The sequence below is a fragment of the Parambassis ranga genome, chromosome 24 (genome assembly GCF_900634625.1).
Source record: "Parambassis ranga chromosome 24, fParRan2.1, whole genome shotgun sequence".
In the NCBI taxonomy this organism is placed as follows: domain Eukaryota; kingdom Metazoa; phylum Chordata; class Actinopteri; family Ambassidae; genus Parambassis; species Parambassis ranga.
This window is the reverse complement of record NC_041043.1, coordinates 16,564,613-16,588,718: the sequence shown is the minus strand read 5'-3', so window position 1 is coordinate 16,588,718 and position 24,106 is coordinate 16,564,613. Positions and strand designations below refer to the sequence as shown.

Below are 24,106 nucleotides of genomic sequence, written 5' to 3'. Positions count from 1 at the left end.
CTGTGTTCATATCGCTCCGACCTAATTTATAAGTCTGAACAAACCCTGAAGGACGGAGCATCTGGAGAGGGGATGGATGTAAATATCGCACATTAAACCAGACTAGGGCTCGAGTACTCGAGTAATATTCCAGGGCAAAATGCATCAACAACTAATTTAGTACTCGATGACTCGTTTAGTGACGTCATCGGGATGATTCTCTTGTGGCGATGATCAGCGTTTTCCCGGGTCCCGGGTTCAAGACGCGGTGAGCCATTTACACACACAGACACAGGGTTTTGGCGCCGGGCATGGAGCCGGTCGCGGGCTGAAGCATGACACTGCAGCGGCCCAAAGCAGGCATCCACCTGCTGCTAGATGCTGCTAGATGCAGCCGTAGCTATGGAAAAACTTTGACATTTACGCGAGTACTCGAGTAATCGCAAAAAAATGGGCAAGTATCCGAGTATCAAAAATACTAGTTTGTTGCAGCCCTAAACCCAACACAGCTACGCAGCAGAACATCAGCACCACCACGTTTTCTGGAGTTAAAGCATCAATCCATAAATTCTCACAATAAACTTTTAATAGTTTCTCATCAGAATCATCAACATGACGACAAATGTTTGCTGTAAAAATATAAAATGTGAAGTAAATTCTCAGGTTGGAGTCAGATCAGGATTGACGACACGTTAGAGTTCAGAGACAGCAGCAGCTCCAGTATCAGCTCGGCTTTTGTTTTGTTTTTTTCTGTTAAATGCTCAGAAATGAACCTGAGTAGCAACAATGCTAACACAGGGAAGTTAGCATGTTACCCTGAAATGCTAACTGTTACCACTGTAACACGCTAATTTCACATTTTCACAAGGTATTATTAGCATGCTACAAAGCTAAGATGCTAAATGTTACATCAGGTCAGCTGGTGGCTCCGTTCAGCTACTCCAGTTAACCACGGACTTAATCAGAAAATTGATCCGTATCTATTTTAACCCCTGCTGGTAAAAAGAAATGGCCTTCATGATAAAACTTTTTTGGATTTGGTCGATCAGAACAAACTCACGGGGTCCAGCTGTTACAGATAAACTAACAGTTAAATTCAAATGTGCAAAGACGACAAGGAACAGAAACTCAGATCAGGACGTGTTGTTGTTGTTGTTGTTGCACAGTTGTTGGATAGATCTAAAAATGTGACCAGGATCTAATGAAAGCTGAGAAGGTCTGGGTCAGTCCAGGTGAGCCGTTCCACAGCTCCACAGACGTGTTTAAGAGAATTAAAATAATAAAACTGGAAAAAACAGTTGAAGGTAAAATGTGTGTAAATTCTCTGGACCTGATTGTAGCAGCCTGACCGGCGAGTCCTCACTCTTCACAGACGTGTATTATCCTCCTGCATCACCGTGGCGATGGCTTCCCCTGGACCTGCGTCCCCCCTCGTGGGGAACGTGCGGGGACCCTGCGCGGCCACCTTACGGGTCCTCCTCCATGTCGTCCAGGTTGGGCGACATGATGAAGTGTTTGGGGTAGTGCAGGCCTCTCTCGTCGGCGTACTCCTCCCAGCGGGCGTCGTCGCTCTCGTGGGTGATGTAACGCTCGCCGCGCCGCGTCTCGAACTCCCGCAGGTCCAGCCAAGTGTTGTAGTCCTGTGAGAACAATGGGTTAAACACAAAGAATGCAGGAAGCTTCAAACAGCAGAGAGCAGCTCTTAGATCAGCCCGCTACCTGCAGCCAGGGGTGACTCAGAGACTTGTCCACGCTGTAGCGCTTCCTCATCTTCACCTGCAGCAGGTTGGTGATCAGGTCCTTGGCTGTCAGCAAAAAAAAAAACACCTTGTTAAATACACACAATGGATGAATGGATGAATGACGCCAGAGCCCGTCTGGTCCCTTACCCTCTTCTGAGATCTCCTTCCAGGGGTTTGGTGGATACATGAAGGCTGCGTTCTGGATCTGGTCGTTGATGTCCTCGTCCTCGTTGAAGGGAAACGTCCCGCTCAGGCTGACGTAGACGATGACGCCAACCGACCACATGTCCAGAGAGCGGTTGTAGCCTTTGCTTCGGAGCACCTCGGGCGCCAGGTAGGCCGGCGTGCCGACCACGGAGCGGCGGAACGACTTCTCCCCGATGATACGAGCAAAGCCAAAGTCACAGAGCTTGACCTGGTTGAGCAGGACGAAGGTTTGGGTCGATCACACAGGAAGATGACAAGGTGATTACAGTTTGAATCCGAGCCGCTCTCACCTGAGGAAAAGGCTCCGCGGAGGCCAGCAGGACGTTCTCAGGCTTCAGGTCACAGTGGACGATGTTCTTGAAGTGAAGATGTCTGAGAGCAACGAGGATCTGTGACACCAGACAGAAACATCAGAGATCCTCCGTCAGCTCAGCTGAGGAGCTCATCATAGCGCCACTGACCTGTGTAACCAGGAACTTGGTGAGGCGTTCGGGGAGTCGGCTCTTCTCGCTGGATAAAATCATCTCCAGCATGTCGCCGTGAAGCTTCTCCATGACGACGAACACCTGCTCGGGCGTCTCAAACATGCACTCCAGGTTGACGATGCCCGGGTGGTGGAGGTTCTGTGGGAAACGAATCCACATGCTGGAGACCTTTTCCTTCTTATGTGAGGTTAAACTGGTGAACATCATGTCCTACCTGGAGGATGGCCACCTCGTTCCTCAGCTGGCTCTCCTGTTTGGTGGGGAACCTCATTTTGTCGATGATTTTGATGGCCACGTCTCTGCCCGTTTTTCTGTGTTTGCCTGAGGAAGACGAGGAGATGAAGTTTCAGCTCGTCACTAACATTTCATCCATCTTTGAATGAAGACGCGTCTCACCTCCGTAGACGATCCCAAACTGTCCCGAGCCGAGGACCTCGTCAGCGAAGATCTGGTACACTGAGCTGATATCCTGAAGGGAAGACGTAGCCTGTTCAATACGGAGGTTTGGTTCATGGCACATTTATCGGATCACTCATGACTTACCACGTTCTCCTGGATCTGGGAGTTGGACACTGATATGCTGATGGAGAGTTCCTCTGAGGAGACACAAAGCAAAGTGTTGTTTTTCTAACCTTTCAATCATTAAAATCTCATTTCCTGCGTTTCCCTGTTTGTTAGGTGACGGGAGGCCTCCAGCTGAGATCAAACAGACATGTTTGTTTGCTCAACACGTGATGGAAGAGCACGCAGGATGTTCTCTGCGAGCCATTTTCCAGATTTCACCAGAATAAAAGCCTCTGCTTCCTGTGGCTGGGAGCGCACGCTGCGTTAATTCAGCCTGACACCGAAGAGCCCAGGGCGCGTTCTGTGTCCAGAAAACTGATGAGCTGATATGGATTTCAGATTCCTGGCTGGGATTGGAGCGGGTCACCCCTCTGTGATCAATGCCTGCAGTCCAATGTGGAGCAGGCAGCCCGTTGATATTTAGGTCACCGGTTAGATCATCACTCAGAGAGACGGGAGCTGTGGGAAGTCTGAGTCTTAGTGTTTCCCATTTTATAAACAGTTTAGAGAAGCTGACGTGGAGGAGCTGAAACTGCAGTTCCAAGAGCGGCCACTAGTGGCTGAGTTTACCAACACTTCACTTTGATATTCTTTGACAAAACTGGAAGATCATCTGGAGATCATCCTGTAGATTCTGGAGGAACCGCAGTGTGTGGCACTTCATCCACTTCCTGTTTGGTTCAGTGACCTCACTCGATGTTTGTTTACCTTTATTTGTTAATTGTCAAATTAAAAGCACTCCAGAGGCTTTTAATGTGAAAAAATGTCAGTGGCAGAACAAAGAGGCAACGTGGCAGCTTAGACTTCTTCCAGACACTGTAGCTGTTTACAAAGACGTTTGAATTGATTAAAAGCTTTGATTAACTTGTTAGCTTAGCATTAAGAGTGAATCACATCAGACTGTGAAGGCAGCATCGGTGTCTTATTTTTTTTAATCTCAATCTGAGATAATTAAAAAACCAACGTTGCGTCATGATTTATTCATGTGTGATGATTTTACTGCATTAATTACTCAACAGGTGGAACACACGGCTGACTGCACCGGTTTCATAACGGCGGTGGTTAATGGGCTGTTTTTAATGGCATGTGGTGCGTTTAGGTGTTCGGTCATTTTGAGATGAAGCTCATATTGTCACACAAAGAGACACTTTAACCGGAGAGGAAGCGGAAAATCCTCTGAAATCCTTTCAATCACGTTAAAATGTCAGCGCTGTGTGTTGTGTGTGTGTGTTGTGTAACCTTCTGAAACAATATTTGGAAGCTCTTCACAGACACGTCCATTAAAACATAACGGAGTATAATCTGATTTCAGGGACATTACTGTGTCGGGGTGAAACAGCGGAGGCTGTGGGTTGGACTCAGTGGGCAGGACCTCCTTACACGACATCTGCCTTTTATTTCACACAGATTTATAATCAATCAGCACCAGGCCTGGTCTGTACCACCCCTCAGAGTGTGAGACCAAGGTTTGGCTCTGTTTTACTCACTGTGGTCCCTCCCCTGGCCCGGTCCAGTGCCGACACTGGCCTTGGGTGTGACGGGCATCATTGCCTGTCTGATGGCCTTCTCCCAGCTCTGGCCCACGTCCCGCCCCACGCCGGACGCTGCCAAGACGGGGTTGTGGTAGAGGCCGCCGCTGTCCTCTCCGACATAGTACACCATGCTGGCAGTGACGATCTCGAAGCAGTGCGGGTTGCTGCCTTGCGGCAGGCTGCCGAGGTCCTGCACGGGCTTCACCTGCAGGATCTCAGACAGCGGGATCTCCTACAGTAAGAAAGCCGACAGTTTAAGTTTCTGTGTGGCTGAAGTGAAGTTTCAGTCCTCCATCTTGTCGTCTTTCCGCTAAACTGAGACACTCTCTGGATTCCAGTCTTTGAAACTTCCCTTCCTTCCCCCTAACCGTGCCAGATTAAACATATGAAGAAGGATTTTCTCAGTGGTGCCCCTCAGAGTCATTTTAACGTTTTGTGCTCTGCCGAGTTCAGCCCTCCTCCTCCTCCTCCTCCTCTCAGCCACGCCCTCCCATCAGCATCTTTTCATCCTCTGATTAAAAGGCAGGACGTGCCTCAGAGGCTTCGGGCACTCGGCAGCATGGCGACGAGCCAGAGACGAGGCAGCGGGGAAGCCACCGCCGCATGCCTCCCCCTGACTGAGCCGCACTCCGCTGTGAGTTTCCCTTCAAAGGAGGGTTTGTACGGCGCTTTGTGCTGAAGGTCAGCAGGTCGGCGGCAGGATAGGAGATGAAAGGAGGTGGAGTGCAAGAGAGGGAAGTGATGGAGCTGCAGCTGCAGCTGAGCTGAACCTGGTGTTCACATATTTCAAACTTTGTTTTATTACCTGATCGTCAACAAGTCCAATTAAACTAATCACTAAACATTTGACTGTGATAGGCACAGTGAACACTCTGGTGATCACAGACAGTGAAGTTACTGTGTGAGCCGACTCTCTCCTTCGCTTCACGTGGCTGCTTTGTTTGGCCCGAGTGGCTGAAACCAGATCTGGCCCGGCTGGGTCTCCTACCTTGTAATACTTGGCTCCACTTTCATTCTGAAACAGAGTCAGACTCTTGCTGTCCAGCCGCCAGTAATGTCTCTTCCTCTGCAGAGGAAAAGAAACAAACAGGCCGTCAGGCGGGATGCCCTCGCTCTGGTGAGGGTTTCTTAGGGTGCAGGCATCTCACCAGGTTGTCCCAGTTAGTGTAGTGCACCATCCAGCCCTCCTTCACCACTGTGGAGCTTTTCCTCTTGGTGTGTTTGATGGACTGAACCACGCGCATCAGAGGGATGTTGCTGCTGGTCGACGGGCTGCAACAAAACAAAAACAGTATTACAAAGTTTACTTTTGTATATAAAGAAAAATAATTCGACACGTGCTAAAGGTTCCCTCACCTGATGGCTCTGACCGTCTCATCGTCCCTCTCGCCGTCCGTGCAGTGGCCCTCGATGAAGAAGAGTTTGTCCTCGGGGGTCGTCAGCTCGTCCTGCTCGTCCATGCTCTGACCTCCGTCGCTGTTGATGTCGCAGTTGTCCACCTCCATCGTCGCCTCCGAGTCCAAACTCGGACTGGCCGGCTCTGCAGAGAGAAATCACGAAAGTTTAACTAATAGGCCGATTAAGTCTGGAAATCACAGCTTTACAGGAAAATAAATCCAGTTTTAGTTTCATTTACTAAAATATTATCGTTAGAATATTACAGGTTTTAACTTGGACGTAGACTTCGCTGATTAACTGATGGATCGTGAGACACAATGTGGTAAAAGTCAATGTGCTTTCAAACCGAGGAAATGAATGAAAACAAAAAGTGATGGTGTCTGATGTTTGAACGTCTGGACGTTTCCTTCAGAAGCAGCTATGGCGAAACACTCACCTCCGTTAAAGTCCACCTCGCCCAGACAGTCTCGAGGGACTTTGGCTGCACATCTCTTATGGCAGTTAAATTTACAATCTGAAGAAAAGAAAAGAAAACATTCATCCATGTTTCTCTACATGCCGCCATGATTGAGCCGTCAATACCAGAGCAGGTCTTTATACTGAAGTGAACAATGAGTCACACTGGATGAACACGTGATGTGAAAACTGCCCTGAAACTGCTTTGGTTTCTGAGGGTTGAGCCGCTCTCAGACTGTAAAGCTTCTCAGGTAACGGCTTCTTTAAAGTGAGCGTTTGCAAACTGGGTATCTTTAGAGGCTGGATGGACAGATACAGAGACATGCTTTATTGATCCTGCAGGCGGAATTGGTTATAAATAGATAAATACTTTTTATTTATACAACATTTTTTCCCACTTTCTCTACGCGTGTGCGTCGTCACCTTTGCACTGCAGCCCCTGGCGGAAGAGGCCCTTCAGCAGGCGTTTGCAGTACTGGCAGATGGTGGGACGGGTGTAGGTGTGGACAGAGAAGGTGTGAGGGACTTTCACCCGACCCATCACCATCTTCTCCATCCAGATGGGACGGCCGCTCAGCAGGGAGTTACGCTTACCGGCACCCAGGAGGGGGCGCTGCTGGTGGAAGAGGAGAAAAAACAAATGGAAGTTTTTAAATTTAAAGCGTGGTCGGTGCGCTGCAGACCAGCAGGTGCACTCTGAGGCCGCCTGTAATCAGAGGCGTCCTCAGATCTGCCTCACAGGAAACCCGACAAAGGTTCTTTCCTACATTAAATCCCCCAAACAATACAGACCGGTTAAATGTCCGGACACACCTACTCATTCACATTTTCCTTTATTGTTTCTATTTTCTACGACAGAACAAAACAGAAGCTGTGAGAGAACACATGTGGATTTTATTTCTTCATTGTTACACATGGACATAAATTCGCCCTCTGCTCATATTTCTAATAAACTGAATAAAAAGACTTTTCTAATCATACGTTTCAGTTCTTATTGATTGATCTTGCTGTGTTTGGGAAACAAAAGGGAACAATCCCAGTTCAGGAGCTTCAGCTCATGTGAGACATCAGATTTAGAGATTTGTTCCCTCATGGTGAAAGCAGAGCGACAGATGAAGTGGTTTCTATCCACAGGAACAATGAGCGTCCTTGTGCAGCTTACAGAGGCAGGAGCAGGAAGCATGTGACACAATGGGCCTGAATTAGTACACATACGGTCTGATAATCCACCTTCTCACATCACTGCCTCCGTCAGGTTGCTGTAAACCTGTGCACGTCGGATCAAAGCTCAAATTATCTGGAATACCAGACGGGAAGAAGAAGACGTTACCTTCAGAGCCGCAGGGACGGTCCTGTGCTCACAGTGCTGCTCTTTCCTTTCATGTTTTCCACAGTTAAACTAATCAATAAACACATCATGGAGCTCAGGTCTGCCATATTTAAGATGAGGCCGTGCCAAATATTCTCCAAAATTCTAAATAAATATATTCGTATTAGAGTTGGGACACATTTTCTGAGCACAGCATCATGGGAATGATCTCAGGTGTACTGAATGTGCAGAATCTAAACATGAAACTGATCATTTGTCCCATGGCAGACGTTCCTCTTTGTGCTGTGATGTGTGTGTGTGTGTGTGTGCGATTGATAAAGAATGTGTTGGTCTGAATCTGTCTCTCTGCTGCTTTAAACGGGATGGAAAATCAAGTGGTTTGCCTCCAGCCATCAGAGAGAGAGAGAGAGAGAGAGAGAGAGAGAGAGAGAGAGAGAGTGTGTGTGTGTGTGTGTTACTGGCTCATTGGTTGCACAATGTGCTGTAGGTCTGATAACGTGGACACTGTGTGTTTTCATTCACAGCATGTGTTAATCTAAGGAGACATGAGTAAACCCACCTCCTCCTGCGGAATCGGGGCAAACTCTGTGGACGGTGGACGAGCGACGGACAGAACGGCGCCCGGCAGGGAGACGTTGGACAGCCGTCTCTTCCTGACCCCGCTGCAGTTGTTGGGTATCTTAAACGCACATCGTTTGTGGTAGTTCAGTCCACATCCTGCAAATTAGAGATTAGAGATTAAGATGTTTTACAAGCTGCTCCAAGAACAATAAAAACACAGTTTTCACAGTCGTACTCCTATGGTGTTCAGTTGTGACACTGTGATGAGGGTCAATTGGGAGACAGGCAGAGAAATGTCCAACAAGTGCACATAATATCAAGAAAATATCAAAACTCGATCATTAGGTCTGATTCACTGCAGCACTGAGCTTTAAGCCTGGCTCCGAGTGGGCTCATGAACCGTTGGAGAGCACAGCTGCACAGCAACTCTTAATAAAATGGTGATTAGCCTCTTGTCTGGTGCATGACCATCAAGTGAAGGTTGATTAAGGCTAAAGACTCTGATCACAGACAAACCATCTGTTTTCATGCAGCTGCTTCAAAATGCAGGAACAAGAATTATAAACAGCTCAGGATGTGGTGACTGAGGCTGTTTACTAAATGAGCCGCTTTAACAGTGATTTACAAAATGACGGTTGTTTTTCTCGTCATGCCTGACAATCAGCAGAAAGTTGTTTTAACCGTTTCATCTTCCAAACAGGTGACAGAAGCGGAAGCCATATTTCTGCTGCGCCGACAGCCGCTCTGAACATCAGGCGTCTCCGTTCTCTCTCTTCTTGGCATCGCTACAGTTACCATTCACTCTGAGATCACAACATTAAAGAAGAAGCTGTCTGAAAAATAGTTGCAGGAAGTCAGAGAGTCAATGAAGACATCCTGCTGTACAGTCACAGTCAGGCCTGAGAACCAGTGTGTGAAAACCTGGATGTGAGCCCGGGTCCTCGATCGGAGGTGACGATTCGGTCAGCCTGGATGTGGCAGAAATCAAAGCTAAAGGCTGAAACCTGAGCAAGAATCCTCGAACACGCCGTGGTGTCGAATAAAACAACAAGAGTCACGGCGGTCATGTTTTTAAGATCGGTTCTGTTTGCCTGCTATTCTTCTCTGGTGCACTCATTAAAGTTTGATCTGTCTTACATCACCGCAGAAACCCTGGCTGCACACATCACTTCCTGTCGTGAAGTTTAATTAACAGGAAGCTGCTTTTAATGCCCAGATATCCTGACAATCCAGTCCTGGAGGATAAATCCGTGTGTGTGTGACTTTCAGCAGGTGATGAGCCGGTGAAGCTCAGGTTTTCTGAGGTGAAGACTGCAGGATGTGGCAGCAGAACAATAATGGAATTATTATAAAGGAAACACAAACTCTGAATGGACTGATGAGGGGATGTTATTGTAAACACACACCAGCTCTCAGCTGCATGACGTTTCTGCAGTCAGAGCTTAGCTTTGTTCCATCACGCGACAACAATCACCTCAACTACAGCGACACCAGTGAGCCTGAGATGGACCAACGGGCGGAACAGGAGGCTCTCCTGGTCTCAGTCCTGATCCAAACAGAGGAAGTGAACAGGGTGGATTCCTATTATACATTAATTAGCGTATGAATTCTTGAGTTATGGCCAAGCAACAATCTCCAGGGCTGAATGTGGACGTTTAAAAACCTGCAGTTCCCCCTGTGTCCTCCGGAGGCTTGCTCTGAATGTGAGTCAATCCCCAGACCTCCATGTTAACACAGAAATAAACATGTTTACATCCTGGTGTCTGCTGATTGAAGCGAGGTTTCCTCTTTATGAATTTAATATAACATCAAAGTGCAGATGTGCTGGAACGTTCCAGTTTCAGAGATAAAATTCACAATAATCCCACATCTGTGATGTGATCTTAGATGCTTCCAGAGTTTAAACACCTATATAATGACCTTCTTATATCAATATGAATATTCCCATTTGACCTGGCAGTGAGTCTGACCCCATGCTCACCTTCACATTTGAGGCCCTGCCTGACCAGCCCCCACAGCATCTCCCCGCAGTCGTCGCAGAAGGCCGGGGCCTTGTAGGAGTGAACGTACAGCGTGTGAGGTCGGATCTGGAAGTCCTCCTCTGTGGCCAGGGCTGGAGTTGGGTGAGACACAGAGACAGACAGCATGAAACAATGTAGGACATATCCCATCATGCAGCTGGACTGGAAGCTCTCGGTCTTCTGTAGTGGTAACATCAGGATCTTTAGGAAATCCTGTCAGCCTGTGGACACTGGAATTGTGAACATCTGATGATACAAAAATAATCCTGGCTATAATTTCCTTTCTATTCTGTCCAAATAACCTCGAGACCCTGCTCTTTAAAGTCACTGTTCTTCTACTCTCCACTCCTCTTCCTCCTCCTCCTCCTCACCTCAGTTAGACATTGAGGGCCTGGTGGCCATGTTCTACTTTCATCTGAGACCCTGCTCTATGTGGTTGTGTCGCACCAAAAACATTTATTGTAAATGAAGCATTCAATAAAAACTGAGGTAGGTTTTGAGGTAGGTCTGGAGTCATTAGAAACAGATTTGTCATCCACTGTTTGTAGCAGAAGCAGGCTGAACAGTAACACTGAAAAGAGCCGGCTCGTCTCTGCAGTGAGCTGTACAGGAGGAGGAGGAGGAGGAAGAGGAGGAGGAAGAGGAGGAGGAGGAAGTGGTCGTGGGTTTGTGCCTGGTGCGGTTGGAGGCTGTTAACGTTGTTTTCATCCTGGTGTGTAATTTAAAGCTGCTGCTGCTGCACGTCTGGGTGTTCGGCTGTTAAGGCGTCGGTTGGAGTTTTTACAGCTCTAACCTGTTGACACAACTCAGGAAATGACAATCCCTCACACATTATTATGGTTAGAGCGAGCGGGGTGACCCCGGGCGCCGCCGCCGCCACGCTGGAGGAAGCGAACCCTGGAGGGGAGAGAGTAACCAGAGCACTGGAGGAGGGCAGGGAGGACCCAACAAATGAGATGATGTTGAATTAAAGCTAGACTCATAGCCAGGAGCTGGAGCACTTACACCACAGGCTGAAGGGCTTTCTGATCAATAATTGATTAGAAAAGTAATTTCTTACCAGAGAGCACCACCTCCACCAGGTCGCCCTCGTGGATGTCCTCCGCTGAGGTCAGGCGCTGCAGGATGTTGTCCGAGCTCAGGTCGTGACGGAAGAGCAGGATCTTGTCGTACATTCCAAAAAATCCACATTCAGGGAACTGAAGTGGGAAAAGAAGGAGACACTGAGGTTCAACACGAGCACACACAGGGAGCAGGGACACCCAGGCCTCCTCCTCTCCTGCTCACTGCAACAGATGAACCCTTTGGTAGTGACGCTTTGACTGAGAACTGTCAATATCTAATCAATAAATCTGATGATTTAACATGCAACATCTAACTATCTGATGTAAAAATATTCTGAATGTCCTCTTTATGAATTTTTTTTTATCAATTTAAGGTGGAGCCCACACATTTTACCTGCTGACCTTTGACCTGGTGTAAAATGTTCTTCACGTCCTGCCTGTGCAGATTGTTGTCACATTAACATCTTTTCTAATAAGAGGGAAGTTATATAAGTTCTAAGTTATATTCATGACCCCATCCTCTGTTCTTGAAGTTAAAGATTACCTAACCTTTACATATGAGGAACGCACGATGAAGCTAATTCTGAGAAAAACCACACCGGGAAACTACAAGCAGCCAAAACACTGCTGAAATACGTATGAATCCATTTCCACGGTGCTTTCTGGTTGAAAGCGTTTTCTCAGATTTAGATGTCGTGTGTTAACAGGTCCATGTCTGGGTCAGCGTGCTTTTTAGGAGCTCATGTCTTTCCTCTCTGTCTGTTGTGGCTTTTCTGCCTTTTAACAGTGTGCAAATATTAAATGTCTGCATAATGTATCTCCACCACACACTCTGCTGAAATGAAGTATGTGCATTTATAATGTGGTGATTGGTGCACGCTGGTGTGTGTGTGTGTGTGTGTGTGTGTGTGTGTGTGTGTGTGTGTGTGGTGAATCCGGGATTCAGCAGCAGCTTCTGCAGTTTGCAGACGGGCAGGTGGAGCGGCTTCCTGCCCCGTGTTAGCAGGATGTTAGCAGTGTGCAGGTAGCATGCAGCGTGGATCCTGCAGCGTGCACTGACAGCAGGAAACCAACCGACAGGATCACGTTCAATGTACCACACACACACACACACACACACACACAGAAAGTCTATCATGAATTATGGCTGAGCTCCTGTCACTGACACCCTGCAGTCATTAGCCATGTGGCTACACACCACCGCTCAAACAAACAGAGAGTGAGTGACAGGAACAGGACGGTCTGATCAAAGAGGACAGACAACAGAAGATCTTCTAACTGATGCATTATAGACACTTTGTGGACGTCTTAAATGCCTGGTTGCAGTTGTTTCATTTGTTTGCTTTCTCCTTGTTTATTTTGCACATCTTTTTGCTCAGTCTTCGTAGTCTTTGTGATGAGTTTTATGGTCTCATCACTGATTATTGATGTCTTGTGTATCATAAATAAACATAAGCGCATGTAACAGTAACAAATACACAGAATATAAAGGGTTAACTGTGTGTTTGTTCATCCTGCAGCAGCTTTGGAACCTGGACTGAGCAGGAAGCAGTGTGTTCTGTCTCCATGTGTTCTGGGTGAGGTCTGAACCAAAAGTGAAAACACTTCACTTCAGCTGCCATGACGACACATTTGGGCTCTGTCCAATCACGTTAACGCCGGTCGTCAGCTGACGCATTTTCTGAGGTGAGCAGAGAAACACACTAAGAGTACTGTTAATGGAAAAGAGTGTGTTTAATACACACTGATCCCCTCTTTATGGTTAATCCTCCATTAACCAGGCTTAACCCTCTGTATCTCCTTTCACTCTCCACCACTCTCACCAAAATGAAAACAGATTTTTGGACTTTGTTTTGGTCGTCGGAGGCCAAAACCTCCACGGCTGGCTGCGACCTTTGACACCCAGGCAGGAGCTGGAGGTCTCCCCCTCTGAAGTTGGGGTGTATCCATAATTTCTTACTCAGTGGGGCACGCCTACTATTATCAGAAGAACAAAGTGTTCATGGAACCAAATAATCCGGGTCCTAAAAACAGGGCTAGAACACTCAACAACCAGCACACAAAGACACACACATGAACCTGCCATTAGGTGCATTTAATAACTCAATTAATAGGAATTATAAAGGAATAATAACCAGGTCAACTTCCAGACGTCCAACAACATCTGGACCGGCAGCAGCATGAAGAGTACAAACAGATAAAACGGCCGCTAAGAGCCTTTCAGCTCCAATAAAACTCTTAAACCTGCTCGCCGCACGCGTGCAATTAGCCTGGAGGGAACGGCGCTGAATGGAAATACGAAGGCAAACAGCTGCTAGTCTGTTCTCTGTGCATCCGGTCGTCTCTGTCACCTTGCTCAGGAAACAACAGGAAGCAGCGCTGAGAGGGTCAAGGCCGTCAAGAGCGCGCGCGTATGTGGGAGTTTCATTCATCCACTGAAATCAGAGCCAACACAACAAAAACAACACAGCACACCTGATTTTTGACAATAAATAAAATACATTTTACACAGAGGGTGGTGGTTCACAGAAGGTGGTAACAGCAGGGGAAGCAAGGCTGATTTCCATCTCCATAAATTAGTCAGCTATAGTGATGAATTCTATCTGCAGCAGCTGCTTTTACAGACATCTATTTAAAGTGTATTTAATCCCATTAACGCACCACAGCACCATGTGTAAGTGCTCAAATGTACACAAACCAAAACACTGCGACGGGTAAATACAGACAAACATGTTTAAGTTAAAATATTTTTAGTTGTTGTTTTGGTGAGACATGTAGGAAGTGCCGCTCTGCCCCGCTCATTGTGACCTCTGAGATCCCACACCACAGGAAGAACAGCCAGCCACTGACACACAAACACTGACTTTATGTCTGTTCCTTCCTAACATAAGACAGAAAGAAGAAGAAACAAGTGAACTGCAGGCAGAGGTATTCCGATCAGGTGGCCCTTCTACATGATGTCACCTCACCTGCCCATTTGAATGCCAGATATCCTGGTTAGATTTGACCCGTTGGACGGAGCAAAGTAAACATTACACCCAAAACCAATTTCCTTTTTTTCTGATCAGATGACGGAAACAAATCCACTTCCTGCCTCTTATCAGAACGACAGGTACATCAGGAGCAGGTGAAGAAGGGCACGGCTAACCTTTAACGGGACGCACTGTAAATGTGACACGCAAGCCATGCACGCCATGCATCAGCGAGCTGCCAATCAGAATCAGAGGTTTTACATGAGCAAGCAGGAGCTTTCACTGCTGCTTGACATACAGAGCTCAGCTTAGGAGCAAAAATGACCCCCATTCAAATTACACCAGCAGCACCCAGAGGCCTGTTACTTATGAAAACTTCCTGCTAAAGAAGGATAAGCTGCAGGCAGGTAATTGTGTGGTTAAACTCCTGCAGTGAACTGAGAACACATTCACAGATCGGTCTACATATTTACACGCTGTTTAGCAGTTACTTTACTAACCTGCTGTGTCGGACTTTTAACTCTCCAAAGGTCCAAAGTTATTAAATCTAAAAAAAAAAAAGAATCCAAGCTTTGTAATATTTCCACCAACCCACATTATTCTGTGTATGTCTCAAATAAAATCCTCTAAAAATAAACTCGATTGACTCACAGGTGACCAGCAGTCACACGAAAAACATTCATCAAGTATTGATGATCTGCAGCTTTCTACAGCTGATGAGAAGGTAAAACTAGCTAAGGTGGATACGTTCATACCTATTTTCAAATCTCACACACATGTGTCCATGCTTAATCCAGCTTAATCCGTCTTGTTTGTTATCCTCCAAACCTCTAGGTGGCGCCTCGTAATATACAGAGTGTGAACCAGAAGTATCACATCGCTAGCAGGATTCGCTAGCCGCATATGCGTTCAGACCTGAGCCAGATGTGAGCCAATTCGGCTAGATTGAAATCTATCCAGATATATCCGGATTCGCGTTGTTCAGCCTCAGAAAAAAAACTATCCGGATATCTATCTGTGGATGCTCTCATTTATCCAGGTCATAGTCATTGGCAATACTGGACTCAAGGATTTTTTTTACGACGTTTCGCCATTCCCCCAAGTGGCTTCTTCAGTTCTGCTGAAGTATCCAGATACGGCCCGAATCCCGCTCTAGCCGGATTGATTTCCCCAGTGTGAACGGGGTCATCGACTCCTAAAGTCAGTAGCAACCATCCAAACTATAAAATGTGATCAGTGCTGTATATTACAAACTCATGTTTAGGTTATTAGTAACATGTCTATAATTAAAATGACTTCCATGACTTCATCTCAGCTGAAAGTTTACAGGAACAGCCTAATATAACACACGGGGGATTAATGGTGCAGAAAATAATTCAAAATAGCAGATTCATTCACTTTAAATAGCCCAACACTGAATAAAAATAGGCTTCATGGAAAAAGCCCAGCAGTGCAGTTATGTATAATATACACAAGCTTTCCCAAAATGCCCTCTCACTACAACCACGACTCACACAAGAAATATAATTAGATAACGTCCAGATGAACCAAATATTATGACAGCATCTCTACAGAAAGTCTTGTTTTTTTATCTTCTTAAATCTTAGACTTACATTTTGGGGGATAGCAGCGCAGGTTACACAACTTCACACAGTAACACAACAGAAAGGGATTGTTGTTTTAACACCACTTATTTTCCAATGGCAGCTGTGTGTGACTTTCAGGATCAGAGTTTCACTGGAACTTGGTTCTTTTTTTGGAGGATTTCCTCGACTAACAAGATGACAAATGGAGTTTGAAAAGTTAAGCTGGGATTTTATGAAGAGAGACGACGCTAATGGCTGTGAACGTCTTACATAAAAAGGAGGCAAATGAGAGGATTAAACCTCATCACTTAACATTAAATCACTGCCAAACAGCAACCACCACCTGCAGGTATTACCCACTTTGTTCATTGTGGGTTAGCTTAGCTGTCTTTTTTCACTTTATACAGTTTAATACATCCTCAGTGGATCCAGTATTCCCATTTTAAAATAACACAATAAATAAAATAAAGTTAGGATTTGATTGTTTTGCTTTTCTGCCACCAAACTGGAAAATTGGCTTAAGACGACTGTGTGTTTTAAGACAAAACACACGGTACGTCAGATGTCTAACAGTTTAGTGTAGTTCGGTTTGATTGAGTGATTAAAGACGCAGTTTTTGCAATCTGCAGACACTGTTGGAGTGGATGAATGAGTCCCCAAAACATCAGACAAGACTCTGCTCACTTCCTGTTTCCTACGAAACTTGAAGCTTATCTCAACCTTTGTCCCATTAAGGGGCAGTACACCTTCACAGCTGCATACAGTCGTACAAAGAGCCACAAAGCCCACATCTGGAGGAAGGAAGGACGGTGGAGGATCAGCTGGACTTGAATCCAGGAGGCCCAAGTTCAATTCTCACGAGAAGCTGTTGAACATAAGTTCAACTGCTTAATCTGGATGTTTTGTATCAGCTTCAGGTACAAAACCTTCTTGGTTAGCTTCAGGTGAAGATTAGGATTTTGTCTCCGTTTTTGTGGTACAAATTCCACCACATCAACAGTAGATTGTCGTTACATCCATCAGAGTTTCACAATGTGGAGCCAAAGAATGCATGTTCATATCTGTGTGTGTGTGCGTACACTTTCAGCCGTCACTCTTCCTCTGTGTAAAGACATTAGTGGGGAAAACACCTGGGTCACTTCTGACTTACATTCATTTCCTGAAGGTACCCTAACCATAGACACCACACGGCCTGACTTAAACCCTCATCCTGACCACAAACCAGGCCTTCAGTGAGGGTACCTCTAGTCTTATGTGTAAAACGAAATCATAAAAATAAGAAAGTCATCACAAGGTGTTCAAACCTCTGTAGGCAGGCTGGGCCTCCACACAATAACACTAACGCTCTCTGTCTCCGCACTACTAGCATTCGCTGTTCTACCTGAACCACCACCTGGCCTTGGTAACCAGGGAAACCAGCAGAGTGAAGGACGCCGGTCCCTCATCATCATCGCCATGGCTACAGTGAGAGATGCTCATGGACCAATGAATTGTGATCTTATTTATGCCATCAGCCGGATTTCAATGTTCAAAGAATGAATGGTTGCTGCTAAACCACACACACACTCAACCAACCAACACCACTATGACAACACCACCAGCTAAGCTACGAGTCAGTGCTGAGTGAAAATATTGAGCAAAGACTTTCATCATTACACAATCCAGAGTGGGAATCTGTGTGTCAGGAGGAGCACTTCCCTAAAGACAGCCCTCCTTCCCTCCCACCACACACACACAAATATGACAGAACCGCAGTAAATCGGACACCTACAGCGGAGCTCTCAGCTCCACAATGTGGACACAAAAGGGGGAAAAAGAAAATTCCTGTGATGATGTCATGTTGTAGGCCAAACGCTTGGACACTTTCTCACTAAAGACTCCCGCCGGCATGCTGACATTTTTTTCCAAATCAGCCAGGAAAACAAGCAGGTAGCTGTGATTTACACATAGTGTTTACATCAATAACACCTGTTTCTGACTTCTGAGAAAATGTATTCAGAAATTCCTCAGTCACCATGTCAACAAAGGTGACGGCAGCAACTCAAAACATTCTGTTGGAGCAGCTAGAAGGAAAGCTGAACCCAGACACAGTATTCACAGCATCTATCTCAGCCTTAGGCCCCGTTCACACTGGGGAAATCAATCCGGCTAGAGCAGGATTCGGGCCGTATCTGGATATATCCTGATAGTTTTTTTCTGAGTGTGAACACCGCGAATCCGGCTATATCCAGCTTGATTTCAAGCCGGATTGGCTCAAATGTGGCTCAGGTCTGAACGCAAATGCAGCTAGCGAATCTGGCTACGACGTGCGACTTCCGGTCCAAGGGGCCAGTGAAAACGCATGATGCATGCGCACATGCGGTCCTACCGCAGCCTGAACGGACTCTGTATATTACGAGGCGCCACCTAGCGGTTTAGAGGACCGCAAACAAGCCGGATTAAACTGGATTGAGTGCGAATTAAGTGTGGTTTTTTGTCCCATGTCGCGCCCCGTGGACCGGAAGTAGCACACCGCTAACCGGAAGTAGCATGTCACTAACCGGAAGTAGCATGTCGCTAGCCGGATTTGCTAGCCACATTTGCGTTCACACCTGAGCCACATTTGAGCCAATCCGGCTAGATCCACCCACGAGAGGTGGATCTAGCCGGATTGAAATCAAACTGGATACTGCCGGATTCGAGGTGTTCACACATCTGGATAGGCCCAAATCCAGCTTTAGCCAGATTTTTTTCCCCAGTGTGAACGGGGTAAATGTATCCAGCTTAAAGACTATCCAGATACAATCCTACTCTAGCTGGATTAACTTTCTCCAGTGTGAACGGAGCCTAAGTGACGCACAATTCCAATTTTTGATCGGATGTTCAGTTTTAAAATCACTTCATCTAAACAGTTCTTAACCTCCAGGTGATGTAAATTCATGCAGGTCTGCAGGTGCTGCAGAGTGTTTCAGGCTGTGATAATGAAACAAGAATATAAAGGTCTACAGAATGTGCAGACGGCAGGGTTTTCACTTTCACCTTCATCCTACAGTCAGAAGACACTGAGAAACAAACTGACCACCCTGCTGCTCCTCACACACACACACAGCTGTGAGACAGGAAGTGCAGAGAGCTGACACAGCAACACCAACCAGGAAGTGACATCCTCTGTGAAAAGACTTTTCCTCTGCTGAGGCCAGAGGCCACAACGACTGGGCGACCGCTCCAATAATCAATCCACTCATCAGCTCAGGATTGGAGGGCGAGTGAGGGCATGTGAGGGAAGCGCTGGGTTTTCATCTCCTCTCTCTCAGGCCTGCAAAGCAGGTGAGCCCGTTCAGTCTGCTGCAAACTGTGTGTCGAATGCACCCTGTGCTGAAAACACAGGTGGTGCATTCAGCGCAAGCTGTTGAACCAGAAAACCAGTAGATGGTGAGAGATAAGGTCAGAGCGGATGCCTGAGCTACATGTGAAGCTCTGCCACCAGACACTGAATATTACACATGAGCTGTAATGATTCATCAGTGTGAGTCTGAATAACCGATCAATGACTACAAGGGATTAAATGTGGTAATGGTTTCAACTTTTGTGTAATGACTTGGTGAATTCAAGATGTTTAGTAAAAACAACTTTGTGGTAATTGATCAAAAGACTTCCCCCCCCAAAAACCATTCATTTACAAAGAACAAAAACTTCTACTTCATGCCTGTTCAGAGGTTCCTCAGTGATATCCTGTCAGAGTAAATACCCCCTTACTAATAAAATTACAAATAAAAAAATCTAATATGTAATACAACTTCTGCTGTGCCATAGGGCTGGGCGACATTACTTCATATCAATATCATGGTTTGAGAGGTCTCGCAGCTTGTTCTCGACACACCGTCTGGGCAGAACTTTCTTCTTCGAGAACTTTTGTGTGATTGGTCAGAATTTCAGAGAGTGGGCGTGGTGAATGTGGAGAAGCAGAAAATGTCTACTCATGCAGAATCAACACAGGTCAAACGATACTGTCTGTCAGACCAATTCTTCAACTTCAACTGAAGCTTTGAACACTCTGAACATTACCGGCTGGTTACCATCCCTCATTCAGCTAAACAGACATTTGGGGAAACAAGCGAAACCACATATTAGCAACATCTTCCTCCTCCATGTTCACCTAAACTGCTGCTTCTGCTGTTTGTTCAGCAGCAAAACCTTTGTGTGTGTGTGATGTCGTTTTACCTCAAGGGGACAGCACGGGAAAAGTAATAACCCAAATTGTGGGCTAAAGTCAGTTTCGGTATATTTTCGCCCTAATGTGCCAGATGGTGGGTCACACATAACCTTGTGGTGCTCACCCTTTGGAAAAGGCAGGTGATTGGATCCGTTTCTGAGCTAATTTTTCAGGAATCTTTGTGAGGAAAATACACCTTACACCTTACAAATATGTCTGCCAGCAACTCCTCACAGAAAGGAGACTGATCCGAAGCGCCAACGGCTCAACAGAAGCTCTTATCTTGAAGCTTGGTAAAGTGGATTTGTGCTTTTGCTGTAATCCAGCTGCTTCATAAATTAAATTAAGCAAAGTGAACAATGAGAAATGTGACTCATAGATATAATCTCCAAATCTCTGCGGGCAAAATTTTTTCACGACTTTAGGGAAACTTTCCATCATTATACTCTTAAACAGCAGAATCCTTCTTTTACCTTCTGATCCACAATGGAGCAGACCTGCTCCCTGACGGCTGACAGCGAGAGGTCTCCGGGGTCCAGAGTGACCGTCTCCCTGGTGAGTCCAATCTGGAGAAGGAAGGAGACCCCATGGAACGATCCCCGTGAGTTGGTGGGGCTGGGGGCCGTTTGGCTGCCGTTGGACAGCCGGCTGCAGACGGTGGCGGGTGGGCTGGGTGATGGTGAGGGGGTAGGCGGGGCGGTGTGCTGAGGCAGGGTAGGGTAAGATCTCGGCGAGGCCAGTGGCGGCGGCGGTGGCGGCGGCGGGCTGTTCTCAGCCGACATTGTACGCTATCTGTGACGTCGTTCAGGCGGGAGAAAAGCCTCGTAGGTGAACGACATCCACAAAACGTCAGCGGAGCGTTGTCTGTCCCCTCGTTTGTCTCCGTTCACATTTTTCAACACTGAAATCCTGCCGGGAAAGATTCCGATCACTCCTGAGCATCTCTGGCATGAACTAAAAAAAGAGTGTGTTAGGTGTGTGAGTTTTATAACACACACTGAACTCCTCTTTGAACTCTCAGACCTCCTGCTGGATGAGCAGCAGACAGAAAACACCCATGAAGCGCTGCAGGTCTGAACTTTGTCTTCACTGTTTTCACTCAGCGCATCTGTTAAAAACAAAAACCAGCACGTCAAAGAATATACCTCAGAAATTCAGCTTTCTAGCCACTTGATAAGCGGTATTAATATAACAGAATTACTGCACAGTACTTATTATTTGTTGTATAACAGTATTTGTTTGGTAAACAGAGCTAGCTTGGGAGGTAGCTTTAAACTTATTTACTAATTATTTGTCCTTGTATTAGAAAACAAATGTAATTTTTTGGCATTTTAGTATTATATTAACATTATTATAATTGTATGTTTTGTGTGAAAACACTTAATTAAAAGTATTTCTGTTTAAACTGCACTTATAGTTTCTGCTAGCTTAAATTAGCTATCGCTATTTACACTTTTTTACAAGCTAGCTAGCCAAACTTAGCACAGTGTAGCATCTTGACAGATCTAACTGATATTAAACTTATTAAAAGTATGAATTTGACATGTTTTAAGCAAATTTCCGCCGTGTCTGTCTGTGCAGAGTTATATTTAATGATACGCATAACCAAATAATCCAATAACAGCAAATTACATAAGCTAATGCTAGAACATGTCTGAGCCTGACGGCATCAATAAACCAAAACTAGCATGATTGATTTTTGGATGAACAGACCGCTGTTGTTTGAACAGACAGGAAATAAATACTGCAACACATGAAACATCATGATGTTAAAAAACTGAGCTGAACTTTCGTCCTTATTAAAATAAAAATGCTTCTTATGAGTAAAGTGTTTAAAGTTTGGACATGAGCCTCCATCAGCTGCTTTCTACAGGTGAAAACAGAAGTTGGAGGCATCGTTACCTTCCTCCAGAGGTTCCTCCGCTTCCACCCAGATGAAACGGGGTTTAAACTTCCATCCAGCGACAGCTAGCGCCGCAGACTGGGTCCGTCCTCCGCACTCGGTCCCCCCCGGGGGGACTCGGGTAAGGGGGCAACAGGTGATAACAGGCGGATCACACCGTCCGATGTTCCGGTCTGTTTTCTGCTCAAACTTCCAGAGAAGCTGCGGACCGACCGAGCAGCTCCAGCTTCATGCGGATCTGATTATAACGCAGCTGCAAACACGCAGAGACAAACTCTCCGCAGAGAGGAGGGACAGCGGAGGAGGTCTCACTCCGATCAAATCTGACGGGCCTCTTTTTTTTTCTTAATCACTCACACGAGCCTGAGAATGAGCCTAATGTGATCTCACAGCTGCTTTGAGTTAAACCAACAAACAGTTAAAAACACTAAAACAGACAGATGTAAATAAAACCTTCAAACTAACTCAGCTTCAACAGGTTTATAGTAAAGTGTGCGAGCACGAACATGTGTGTGTACAAAAAAAACTGAACTACACAACTTCTCTGACACACTAGCACTTTAAATCAGCTGTTTTTTTTTTATCCCGCGGAGTGTGTCATCCTCTCATCATAGACAATCTCCGTGCAGTGGCGCTCTGATTCCATCCACGCCTCCATGGCGCCATCTGCAGGTCGAAGCACTACATTACCCAGAGTGCAATTCCAGCTGACTGTTTAATTCAAAGGAGCCACAGTGTGTGGTCTGATTAGAGCTTGATAACAATAGATATAAGTGTTTATATCATTTAAACTAGATTGTACAGCATCATATAATATGTTATATAAAAATATATAGAAAAGGTTGAACGTCAATCAAACCCTTCAGAACATCCAGCCTCTGTTCTGAGCTGCTGTGTGTATATAATGTTTATCGCTGCAGCCAGCTCAGGGTAAACACTGAGGCTGGTTACTGAGGTTCAGGCCTCCTGTGATGTAAATCCTGAGGCTGAGAGATTGGATTAAATATTTACAGAGGTCAGAGTCCAGTTCATGAATATCTCCTGTAGGGCCGCGTTCTGCCAGAGGAGGGCAGTGTTTCTCTGAGATGAAGTGGATTCAAGTGGACTTGTGAACATGGGAGTGTGTGCTGCCACACAATTCTTCTGACCTGTTGACCTTTTACATTATGTCACCTTTAGGACAAAGTGACATGTGTGAGGTATGTTGTTTATAACACGTTTGTTACCAACAGTGTAGAAAGTCTCTTGTATCTTTCCCAGGACGTGACGTTTGTTGTTTTGTTCCTGGGCAGACTCTCCATCAGTCCCGCTTTCAGCTGATTTCCTGTCTGTTTTGACTCCCAGCTGACAATCGTCCTCTCAGTCCAGATGTCTCTTCCATGCAGGCAGAGTCTAATGTGCTCTTCCCATGGGAAACATCTGCAGACGCCAAAAAAGCTTAACGAGCCAACACCCTGCACACATGACAGCGCCGCTGTGCAGCTCAGCAGATCACAGATCTGATTAGAGGCCAGGAGAAATATCTTTAACGTCTTAATCTGCCATGTGAACGTTCCACAAGATGTCTGGTTATATAAACATATTATCAATTCATCTGTGTTTGCACACACAATCCACATTTGGACTGTCACTGCCAGGGATTTAACCTGATAAACGGTGGTTATTATTGTTAATAAAGTAAGTTTATTTTGTCATTAATATGCAAATTATTGTACCACAATATTAAAGATCCTATTTATAACTACTATACTATAATACAGTCTCTGTACAAATAGCCTGATTCCTCTGTATGTCCTACACATATAAAAAATTGAACCAAAATAATATTCATCAGTATATAATATTTATTGCAAACAAATAAATAAATAATGTAATAAAAGAGTAAAATATGTAAAGAAAAAAGTAAAAAATCTGGTATAAAAATAATATAATAATATAATGATTATTATAATGTAATGTAATGTAATGTAATGTAATATAATGTAATATAATATAATATAATATGTATAAACATGCTCTTACATGATTGGAGGAAAAGGTTTGGGGGCGTGGTCAGCTCCATGGTAACCTGACACCCGCCCCACGCGCTGCTCCGCTGTAAACGTCCCGCGGTC

General features: G+C 45.7%; 1 protein-coding gene across 4 annotated transcripts; it reads right to left on the bottom strand.

Moving 5' to 3' along the window:
* Nucleotides 1-547: 547 nt before the first annotated feature.
* LOC114428263 (serine/threonine-protein kinase D3-like) lies at nt 548-22,250 on the bottom strand. 4 transcript variants are annotated; one of them, XM_028396538.1, is made up of 20 exons: nt 21,992-22,250; nt 21,113-21,197; nt 20,563-21,043; nt 11,336-11,474; nt 10,236-10,367; nt 8,253-8,410; nt 6,787-6,979; nt 6,344-6,421; nt 5,866-6,049; nt 5,658-5,781; nt 5,498-5,575; nt 4,465-4,741; nt 2,957-3,009; nt 2,810-2,882; nt 2,628-2,734; nt 2,390-2,551; nt 2,219-2,317; nt 1,869-2,136; nt 1,699-1,784; nt 1,446-1,619 (listed from the first exon to the last, which is right to left on the bottom strand). In XM_028396538.1, the coding sequence occupies exons 3-20, from the start codon at nt 20,869-20,871 to the stop codon at nt 1,446-1,448; spliced, it is 2,694 nt and encodes an 897-aa protein (XP_028252339.1). In that variant the 5' UTR covers nt 20,872-21,043; nt 21,113-21,197; nt 21,992-22,250. The 4 variants fall into 4 exon arrangements, with proteins under 4 accessions (XP_028252340.1, XP_028252339.1, XP_028252338.1 ...); XM_028396537.1 differs by having other exon boundaries at nt 20,563-21,197; XM_028396539.1 differs by lacking the exons at nt 21,113-21,197; nt 21,992-22,250 and having other exon boundaries at nt 548-1,619; nt 20,563-20,871.
* Nucleotides 22,251-24,106: the final 1,856 nt, after the last annotated feature.

Bases quoted from the DNA above. Each gene is read 5' to 3' on its own strand.
- LOC114428263 (XM_028396537.1), bottom strand. From the start codon at position 20,871: ATGTCGGCTGAGAACAGCCCGCCGCCGCCACCGCCGCCGCCACTGGCC. The intron at 10,368-11,335 runs GTAAGAAATTAC...ACCCAACTCCAG, and splicing joins GGTGGAGGTGGTGCTCTCTG to CCCTGGCCACAGAGGAGGAC. The intron at 2,318-2,389 runs GTCAGTGGCGCT...CTGGTGTCACAG, and splicing joins CCAAGTTCCTGGTTACACAG to ATCCTCGTTGCTCTCAGACA.